Source organism: Phoenix dactylifera, chromosome 5 (genome assembly GCF_051530095.1).
Source record: "Phoenix dactylifera cultivar Ajwa chromosome 5, Ajwa_hap1_PhDact_Kaust_v1.1, whole genome shotgun sequence".
In the NCBI taxonomy this organism is placed as follows: Eukaryota; Viridiplantae; Streptophyta; class Magnoliopsida; order Arecales; family Arecaceae; genus Phoenix; species Phoenix dactylifera.
Genome location: NC_143194.1, coordinates 37,590,304 through 37,601,130, shown reverse-complemented (window position 1 = coordinate 37,601,130; position 10,827 = coordinate 37,590,304). Strand labels below are relative to the sequence as shown.

Below are 10,827 nucleotides of genomic sequence, written 5' to 3'. Positions count from 1 at the left end.
TTGACTTATATTACAAAATTAACTGCAGCCTAAATTTTTGAAACTACATAATTTTATGTGTTACTAAGCAACCTGGTCTATTCTGGGGGAAGACACAAATTCTCTCCTTTTTCCTCAAGAGGAAAAGGAGACAGTATCCACATATTAAGGTTCAGCAACCCATCGTTCTGTCATCGTCTTCCTAAATCTTGTCACATCTCATGTTTCTACTGGGTGTTTTGAAATGTAGTTTATTGGCGGTTAATTTTTGAAAAAATAGAGGTTATATACACGGAAGGCGAAACATGAGCAATGGGACACACTTATTTGGTGACCTATACATGACTACAACCATAGGGGCAAACTAGCAAAGAACCTATAACTTATCTAAGCTTCTTCTGCTCAATCTATTTACTATCTTATTTTATTCTTTTCCTGATCTTTTAACCAACACTTCAAACTGAAGAGAAACTACAAAAACTGTCAATATTGCCAGATATGGAAATTCCACATGCCCAGCTATAACTGAAACCAGAAACCAAGTTCTCAAAACTTACTTCCTTCACATTTATCTTTCTAATGAAAACCCTATGTAGCTTCCTCTGAACCTTCCACCTCCCTCCAAGAAAAGTTTTTGTAGCTTTTGTCTTTGCCATGGTGGCTCAGACGATCTCCTTACTCTTAATTCAAGCAGCCAAAGCATGGTGTCAATAAATCAAGCACTATTCATAATATAATTATCATATGGAAAGGCTTTCCATGCATCAGGAGTGTTTATAAAACCCTTATGTATATGATGGAAATATAAACATATTGTGTATGACAGGAAGAAATGCAGGAACATAATTATTAGAATGCTCAGATCTCTAAAATAGTAAATCTCAGACAGAATAGCTACTACATCATGAAGGCTAGGATAAATAGTTTTCAAACATTCATGCATCAAGTGGCGAGCATGCACTATGATAAAATACAGCATATAACAAAGCAAATATGTGTAATGCACGAAACATAACTAAGGAATGGACTACTACATTATTTTTCTAGGACAAAGAAAGGTGACACAAAAAAAAAATCAAAAAGCAGTGTCAGAATGTTGCTTGAACTGTCACTTAAACATTCACTGACAATGTCACAATCAGAAAACATATCATAAGAAAGGATAAAAAGAATATACAAACAGTTCTCAACCTTCTTGTAATTCCAATTCCTCGAATGAAAGCATTAATTGAAGTTGCAGACACTCCTCGCGGTCTCAACCCAGCTAGTGTCATTAGACGGGGATCATCCCATCCATCCACCCACTTCTCAGTAACTAAACGGTTCAACTACAATAGGGGGACAGAAGAAAATTAAACATTTATCATATATTAGGAATATTTTTATTAAACAGGACATATAGGGCAACACACCTTGCACTTAGACATCACTGTATTTGATATATTTAACCGTGAGTATTCCCAAACATATGGCTGATAAAGGCCCAAAGCTGCCAATTACCAGTAGTACATATAGGGGTGGCAAAATATGACCCGACCCGCCAACCCAACCCGTGTTCGACCCGCCATAAACAGGTTTGGGTTTGGCCTAAACAGGTTCGGGTCGTAAACAGGTCGACCCGTTTAACCTGTTTATTAATTGGGTCGGATACGGGTTTTAAATGTCTGACCCGTTTAAACTGTTTAACCCGTTTAACTGTTGGGCAGGTTAAACGGGTTAAACAGGTCTAAACAGGTTAAACGGGTCTAAACAGGTCGGGTTGGGCAGGTTAAACAAGTTGGGTTGGGTAGGTTAAATAGGTCTAAACAAGTTAAACGGGTCAGGTTGGGTAAACAGGTTAAACATGTCGGGTCGGGATGGGTAAACAGATTACTTGTTTGTTAAACAGGTTAAACGGGTCGGGTCGGGTTACCTGTTTAATAAATAGGTCAGGTTCAGGTTGTAATTTCTGACCTGTTTAATAAACAGGTCGGGTTCAGGTTTATGATTTTCTGACCCGACCTGCATGTGACCCGACCCATTTATGACCCGATCCGACCCGATTGCCGCCCCTAAGTACATATGAAGGACGACGAATCTCAAATTCAAGCGAGCATAGCTTCACAATATAACAGCAAAAATGTTATTCCAACACATGGCAAACATACGGATGAACAACCTTATATACCTATACAACACACCTAAAGAACAAGTCTCAGTCAAATTTACATCAAAAAACCAATATTACTGCCATTTCAGGGATAATCCGATATCATACATTAGAAAGTCAAGCTTCCTAAAAGGAAACAAATATATAGCAACATGAAATCAAATTTATCACAGCTAGGAAAAAAAAATAGGTGTATACGAATGTAAGAAGAAAGTATGCAGGTCATGCATGACACGTAGCAACAGTTAAGATGATCACAATGACCAAATATCTATCAAAATTTACAATATATATACTAATTGAAGCTAAAGACTACTCAAAGGTGCGAAAAAGAGAGAGCAAAAGCAAAGGCACCATACAAGAAATACATCATATAGAAAAATGTCCCAAGCAAATTTGAAGCAGTGTTAAGTTGTAAACCAACCACTGCTTGTGGTTCTAAGATTTCCAGTCATAATAAATTCAAGGGCATAACATTTCTAATTGATCCATTGGTTGACTAGGGCAATAACAGGAAACTTGCAGTCTACATTCCAAGGAGAGTAACCTCTCTATAATCGGAATTTCATTTCACGGGTGACTTATAGAACAAGCAACAACCTAGGAAGCAACCATTGAAGACAATCATAACTAGGCCACACAAACACATAAGCATAAAACTTGATTCTGTGCGAAACAAATGTTCATGAATGAAATAGTCAGTAACAGAAACGGCTTATGAGATATGAGTCATGATTTTCCTATTTAGAAGATACAGATCATACGAAGGTAAAACAATAACCTCTACTTCATATAATACTGATTTAAAGATATGGAGATGAATTTACTGTATGAGACAATACGTGATTAGCTTGTACATCTGGAGCAATTGCACAGACTATTAACTGCATACTGCAAGTAATGGTGCAACTGCGAAGATGAGAGAAACAGCTGCATCAAATGGTAATGGTTTGTGAAGGTAGATGACAGCCATGCTTAATAATTTACCAGATACATCCATGATCAAGATGGTCAAGTTGTATGAAGGTTTATTATCCATAAATTAAAAATCCATAAATTGTATGGTGTAAACACATTGCAAAAAATGTTTAAACAGGGACTGTGAGGGGATATCGCAAAAATAGAAACTTACTGAATGTGTGATGTTTTCAAGAGAATCCACAATGCAGTGAGCATAATCATAACTTGGATATATACACCAGTTGTCACCCAAACGTGGATGGGGGGTGAACTGTAAAAAATAGCGTGTCAAAGAACCAATCAAGATAAGTTAAAATAGCCTGAATATATGAAAATGTTTAACAGGTGAAGACTTACCTTAATACGATAAGCTATCAAGTCATACATATTTTTATTCTCACTCTGCATATCTTGCTTCATCCTAAGTGTTGCCATGCCCTCATCAATCAACCCCCGCTTCATATCATCAAACAACTTCAATGATTCTGCGATTGGCCTATCCCTCCATGGACTGTTCATCTTTTTCTCTCGATACTCCTTGATTTCTTCAAGGCTCTGATTAAGAACAGAAAAAAAGAGAGAATTCAGAAGAAAAGTTAACACTGTTCTGAAAATCTGACAACATTACATTTAACTGTTTATTTCTTTGCAGTGCTATTATTAAGGAGTCATGTGTTCCTGGTGATCAACATAAGCTAAACCTCTGCGCATCAGCTCGACAGCGAGATCATATAAGTCTTGAAAGTAGTCACTGGTATATGTAACCTGAAAAGGTGAAAGAAAAATGTTATTCAATGTCAAATAAGCATAAAAATAGTTTGATCAGAAACATTATAGACCTTGAATGGCTGCCAACCCATCCACTGCACAATTTCCTGGATATGATCAATGTATTCAACTTTCTCGGCTTCAGGGTTGGTATCATCAAACCTAGCATCACAAAAAAGCACAGCATATCAACTCAAACGATCTTAGTCTTGAACATAAGCCATTAAAATAGTAGCAGAAGACTGCCAGATCCCCAATAAAGGGTGGAAAAACATGGCAAATGAATCCCTAATTAATGTCAAAGTATACTATCAATAACATCTAGATCTTGCCATGTGGCATAGGCTTGACTTGACCTAGTTGACCAGCCAACTTCAAAGGTTTCTAATGCTTTTTCGCCAAAGAACTGCAATGCTGGAGGAAGTTTGCATGCAACACAGTGCAGAAGTATTATGAAAATAAACCAGGAAATGTGGTCATGTGATAAATTGTGAGTTAGTAAATTAGCTAGAATAAAAATTCATAATAGACATTGAAATGCATTTCAGGCACAATATCTCAGAGGTCTTTTTGTGCCTAGCCCTGTCCACTAGCAACTAGTTTCAAATTGTGGTTCTGTTCATGTTGAATGATGGCAACAGATAGTAACTATGGGCAATGCAGCCCATCCAAGTGAAGGAGCAAAGCAATTACAATAGACGGCCAGATATAAATGCTCATAACATATATACATGATGGACTAAGAAATCAAATTAAAATACCAGCATCAATGTAGAAGACAAGCATTTCCAATTGGCTACTTCCTAATCAATAAAATGTTGCTCATATTTGTCTTCTATTCTGTCAATTGAAATTATCCTAGAAAGACAAAATACATAGGAAATTAATTAATAAAAACTATCTACAGTACAATACGGCATGCAGAGAAAGATAAGGAATACCAGTGTCCAGCTAAAATATAGGGCAGTCATTTCTTTAGCAAAAATCTACATACACGGAAATTAAGATAACTAAAGAATGAACTATATATATTATACACAGGCTATCAAGTGGAACTTGAATAAATCATTGATGAAAAATACTATCCGATGAGACAATTCCTTTTACACTTACCTTAGATAGCATGATCCATTTCTCTCTTTTGCCAGACCAAAAACAATAAACATTGCCTGTACTATGCCATCAGAATAGGAAATGACTATCTTCTATACAATTTGGACACCAATGTTCTTATAATAGCAAAATATAATTACCTTGGCATGACCAATATGTAGATATCCATTAGGTTCAGGTGGGAAGCGAGTGAGAGCTTTTCCTCCAGTTGCTTTAAGATGCCTCTCTAGCAACTCCTTTGTGTTGTGAGCCCTCCATATAGCCCCATTGCTAAAGAATTTCTCTGTGTGAACCTGATACATCAACAAGAGCTATCAAATTATAGGGATAACTTTACAAAAACAAATGAAAGAAATTAAAAAAAAAGTTTTCTTCTAAACAACATGATGCTGAACAAGTCAACAAAGCAGAGATGTGACCAACTTGGACAAAGAAAATTAAATGTGACCATTATCACTCCAAGAACATATTTTTCCAGAGAACATTGATGAGAAGTTGAAGTAGCAGAAGCTCATGAAAACGGATTATGAACTAAACCAGGACATCACGTAATACACGACACATCGTGTGCATAAGAAGTCTAAGTGTGTTAGAGATACCTTGGAGTTTTCCTCTGGTTGTGGAAATATATTGAAAGGGTTCACTTCCTCTTCAGAGGGTGGGACAGATGTTACTACTGCATTGGTTTGATTCTAACAATAAAAAAAAATATTCAATGAATAATTATCAGAACCCAGAAAATGATTTTTATTAAAATCCTATTAACATAACGTACCTCAACTTTCACAAGTTTTTCCTTCTTCTTTTTCAAAGGCTTTTTATCATCAGCTGCTGTCCTCTCACCGAGGATCCTACGAAGCTTTTCATCAATCATTTCCTGTCATCAAATTCAGAAATGAATAAAAACCCAGAGAAGCAGTTATATTTGACAAGATAGTGCTGAATGTTTTTTGCATGAATATAATTGTAAGACCTTCACGAGTTTAGCATCAGCCCATGGATGCCGCTTTCTAACTTGTCCACAAAGGTTCCCAACTGGAACAAAAGGGTGAGAAGAGATAATCAGCTTTATGAAAGAACTAGAATAGAAGAAGAAGAAGAGAAGCAATCCAATAATCAAAATATGGCAGAGTGACTATTAAATTCAACCATATTCTTTTATCCGTTTGAGATTGTCTGATCCAGAACAATTAGATGGTTAAATTCCACACTTTTTGTTTTCAGATTGTCCGCCCCATATATTAGTTATTAATGTGCCAAATCTGATGTATTTTGTTAACTAGCTAACAAGCCTAGGAAACAATGAATATGGAGATGAGGATCCTAGTATCCCTACCTAACAATGAGCACAGTAAGAATCCTAACTACCTGTCCGGTACTCTGGTTGTCAAAGGAAATTCGGTTATCAGGCCATGGGGGCAACCCGATCACGAAATTATCAGTTATTAATTTTGTTGAGTCACTGGATTCCAACAGTGACTAGAGGGTTATTGATTGACGAAGAAGGTCAACAGTATTCAAGGCTAAGTAGGATTATTTATCAATTCATATTTAACAAGAAGCAGAGCAGCATGCTCGATCTTCAGCATGTTGACTTAAGATCCAGCTCGCAAATGTCCCGCAACATTATAAGACCACCCCAACACCTCATCAGATACATAACAGATTAGATATGATCACCAACATATTTGTTTTTTATGTTGCTCTGCTGTAAACAATTTACTTTATATTACTATTAAACATGGGGTTTCATGCTCAGCCTAGGAAATAAATGTTGCATTTTCCACCCTTAAATATATGACATACGAAGAATACAAGCAGGCATTTGTGAATTGCCTGTGTTTATTTCATTTTGTTCCATGACTAGAAAATTTAGAATAAAATGAGCTCACAAGTTTATGCATCACAAATAGCTTGCTTGAAAATAAATGCGGACAACTTGAATTACTCTACTCACTACAGCTAGTATAGATTGGTATTGTCAGAAGATAACAGATAGCAGATCCATTTGAAGCTTAATTTACAATAAAACCAAGGAACATCAACTGCTGAAGATAGGAATGAAGGGAAGAATAACTAATACATATCGCACAGGTCTATGAAGCCTTTTACGGAAAATCTGTAACTGTTGCGAAAGTTTGGCACAGCTGGGACTCATGATAAGAAAAATAAGAATTCAATTACTTATAAAAATTTTAAGCATCCAGAACAGTTACAAAACTGAAATGCATTTCTTTTAACTATGAATCTAATAAAATTGAATTGCAGAGGTCGCTAGAGCCATGTTTTCTGCAATATGATTCTGGTACTCAAAAGACACTCAATAATGCTCAAAAACTCCTATGCTAAATGATGAAGGGCAACAGACTATTTCAGCAAAATGAGGATCCTATAGCACTTAGAGGATAGTGCCTATAGTTGATCTTGCATGACTGGCTTTTGAGGAGTGAATCACAAAAAATAGTATAGCTGCAACTGAAATATACAAAAGCATAGAATTTTTTTAAAAGAAAAAACCATTTATATGATAGCGCAACTCCAATATGGCATCCATATTTTCTTCCAGGACTGCAGTAACTGCTGACTGAATTTCTTCAATGGAGACCTCCACGCCTGCATGTCAGGGAAACAGAGTTAGTTATTAAATAAAATATAAGCAAACCGGAAAGTCCAGCTAATCATTTAAACATTGATTACATCATTGTTGAGAGTAATATTATAAGAGTTGATATATATATATATATATGAATCCTAAACAACATGGAAAAGTGTCCACCAATCTATTTCTTGCTAGGATAAATTCTAAAGAAGCTTGATTACGTTGTAGAGGTATAAAAATAAATCTTCAGCAAGTTCAGCATTCCAAATTTTCCCAATTTGTGGGCTAGTAAGAGCTCTGTCCAAAACATTTGGTTTTACTCACCACTAGAAGGCTCTCAAGTTACAACCTCCTTACAATCAAACTCAAACTGACAAACAAATGGGAAATAAGTTGGTAGGGAAAGTTATGCTAGCTGTTCTCTCTAAGCCCTCATCAGAAGGGGCATGAGAGAATCAAATAAATCCACTAAAACATTTTGCATAAACTCTATGTGACTCGTACATCATGGCACTTTCAAGTTACGAATAGGAGTCATATGACTGTGAAACTAACATCTATCAGAAAATAACATCACCAATAAAATAAAGCTAACAGTTTGAAAAAAAATGCAAATATATGCCCTCATCAGAAGGGGCATGAAAGAATCAAATAAATCCACTAAAACATTTTGCATAAACTCTATGTGACTCGTACATCATGGCACTTTCAAGTTACGAATAGGAGTCATATGACTGTGAAACTAACAACATCTATCAGAACATAACATCACCAATAAAATAAAGCTAACAGTTTTAAAAAAATTGCAAATATATGATCTTTTAAGCCTATCATTAAATGACTCTTATAGATTCAGGAAGTTAAGACAACTTCCAATGAGTATTTATGCTGCTATTATACAGTTAAGTTTTATAAATATTGTATATAATGCCCAGTCATATGAGAAACCATTGATAAAGAAAGCAAGAGTTTAACTACAAGAGATTGTGTGTTGAATAAATTTCTCGCACAAGAAACAAGTAAAATAAATTAAAAGGCTAGACAGCAAGAATCAAAGAATATAGAAGGTTTCATTTAAATTCCTACGAGTCTTGATGTGCGACTCACACAGCAAGTCAGCAACGAGAAGTCATGTCTCAGAGTCCAGAAAATATAAACAATTGCTTGCATGACCACATAGAAGATCTTAAATTATAGCTCATCCAGGCCCTAAAAGTTCCTAGATCTAGTCATCTTTCACGTCCTTGGACACTATTCATGATCAACATCAGAATGACAATATGCAGAAAAAACATACCTACACCACAGGTTTCTTCAAAATGTTTCAATTGAAAAGCTTCAGGGCCCACATTCGAGAGAAATGTTAGCGTTGCATCTAGCTGAGCAGGGTTCTTTATCTGCAAAATTTGTCCATAAAGCAGAAACCAGAAATTGACAGATCACAGCCTCAGAAAAGGCACAATAATAAAAAGAGAATTTAAGAAAAGAATGCATATAAAAAGCAGATCGTTACAGTTTTGCAAGTACAACCAACAGTACAAAACAGTTTATGCCAGTTTCAATGCAATAAGTTCTTTAAAATTGTTCACTTGACATATGAATGAGGAAAAGATCAAAAATTGCGAAAATGTCAACACAAGGAAAATTTGACGAAACTGCAAAGGTTACCTTCAATGAAATAATGTATTCAAGTAAAACTGGCCGGTGGATGAGTGCATGGGCTGGGTATTTCGTTGCGACCTGCTCAACTAGAAAGAATCAGCATTAGAAATCACTCGGATTCTCTGCTTAGCCACATATAACAGCGACCAAGATTACCATGTATAAGAGATTCCCAACGGTCTTGCTGCATCCATCTACAACTTTAGCCGGCAAGACATACAATAATTTCATATTCAACGAAGCAGCTGATCCAAGAAATTTTTCCAGAACTACTGATAGAGTAGATTTCAAGAATAGAAACTTTTCAAGAACTTAGCGTCGATTCTTCAAAGAAAGATCATTCGGAACCAAGAGCCAAGAACAAGAGAAAGAAAGCAAGAAAGTAAAAATTTTCAAGAACATGGCATCGGCATGTCGAGTCTTCAAGAAAAGATCATTTAAAGCCCCAAAAAGAAGACAAAGGAAAAGAGAGCATGGAAAAGATCACATACCTCTTTGATGACCGCCGTAAGGTTTGCGGTGACCTTAGGGTTTGCGATGGCGTTCTCCGCCGTGCGGCGGTCCAATCCGATGGACAGGAACATGTCCAAGGGCTGAACCTCGCCCTTCTCCCCCGAGACCACCATGGCCGCCTCTGATTCTTTTCAGAGAGAGGGGGAGTGGGGGCTAAGTGAGCGAAAGAAAGATTAGAGGAACGTCAAGGAGAGAGCGTTTTATTCTCCTTGATCGGATTTATGTGAAGGAGTGGATTTGACCGTGGACGAAGACGGCCAGACCACCGGCACGAGAGCCTTGGCCCGCATTCGATCCCTAGGGCTCCCCAAAGGGGAGCAAAGAAACGTAGGGGGCAACGGCCGGGTCGGGTCTTGTATATAATCCGACCCGAGGCATGCACCGTTTTCACCTCCGAATTACTAAATAATTTTTCAGAAAAGAAAAATTTATACACTTGAGTGGATCCGGGACTAAGGCTGCAAATGGGTCGGGTCGACCCGTGACCCGATCCGACCCGACCCGCGTAGACCCGACCCGATCCGAATTTTAGGACCCGCGGGTCCGGGTCGGGTCCTAAAATTGGACCCGAATCATTTTTTGGATCGGGTCTGGGTTTACCAAACGGACCGGACCCGACCCGACCCGAATGGACCCGAAGAGAGAGAGAGAAAAAGCAAAAGAAAGTCTTTTCTTTTTCTTTTTCTTTTTCTTTTTTTTTTGGCGTGGGTTGTGGTACTGTTGGTCAGTGTGGGAGGATAGCAAGTTAGCAACAAGCATAGGTTCACAGAATCCAAAGGAACGTCGGCCCGTCAGGATTCTCTCTCGATCTATTACACTATTGAGACCTCTGGTGTCTCGGTAGCTGCCTTTTTTTTTTTTTTTCCTTCTGTTTTTTGGTTTTTGTTTCTTTTAACTTTTGAAGGGAGAAAGTGAGGGAACACTGCAACTGAATATGGGTCATGTGCCAGTTTTCTGTAATGGAATTGGATTTTGGAAGAAGGTCTGGGATTTTTTTTGTCCTCGTGAGAGGGGAGCTGGGAGACACCGAGTTCCGTCCAATCAGTCATACAGATAAAAAATAGTGTGATATGAAATTTGGCTT

General features: G+C 37.3%; 2 protein-coding genes across 12 annotated transcripts in view; both read right to left on the bottom strand.

Annotated features, from left to right (window-relative positions):
• LOC149753570 (glutamine--tRNA ligase-like) overlaps window positions 1–3,607 on the bottom strand; it is a 61,220-nt gene extending 57,613 nt beyond the window's left edge. The window contains exons 1-3 of the mRNA XM_089931009.1: window positions 3,446–3,607; window positions 3,261–3,359; window positions 1,171–1,307 (exon numbers count right to left, since the gene is read on the bottom strand). Coding sequence (XP_089787135.1) covers window positions 1,171–1,307; window positions 3,261–3,359; window positions 3,446–3,607 — 398 coding nt within the window. The remainder of the gene's footprint in view (window positions 1–1,170; window positions 1,308–3,260; window positions 3,360–3,445) is intronic.
• Window positions 3,505–10,146, bottom strand: LOC103721336 (glutamine--tRNA ligase-like). Of its 11 annotated transcripts, none has more exons than XM_089931001.1 (13): window positions 9,723–10,056; window positions 9,387–9,438; window positions 9,237–9,308; window positions 8,866–8,965; window positions 7,487–7,582; window positions 5,943–6,004; window positions 5,745–5,846; window positions 5,569–5,661; window positions 5,110–5,262; window positions 4,970–5,025; window positions 3,928–4,018; window positions 3,724–3,853; window positions 3,505–3,643 (listed from the first exon to the last, which is right to left on the bottom strand). In XM_089931001.1, exons 1-12 carry the CDS (start codon window positions 9,854–9,856, stop codon window positions 3,749–3,751), a joined length of 1,116 nt encoding a protein of 371 aa, XP_089787127.1. In that variant the 5' UTR covers window positions 9,857–10,056; the 3' UTR covers window positions 3,505–3,643; window positions 3,724–3,748. The 11 variants fall into 11 exon arrangements, 9 of the variants coding, with proteins under 9 accessions (XP_089787127.1, XP_089787133.1, XP_089787129.1 ...); XR_016413385.1 differs by lacking the exon at window positions 3,505–3,643 and adding an exon at window positions 4,618–4,714 and having other exon boundaries at window positions 3,820–3,853; window positions 9,723–10,057; XM_089931007.1 differs by having other exon boundaries at window positions 3,605–3,853; window positions 9,237–9,316; window positions 9,387–9,502; window positions 9,722–10,146.
• Window positions 10,147–10,827: the final 681 nt, after the last annotated feature.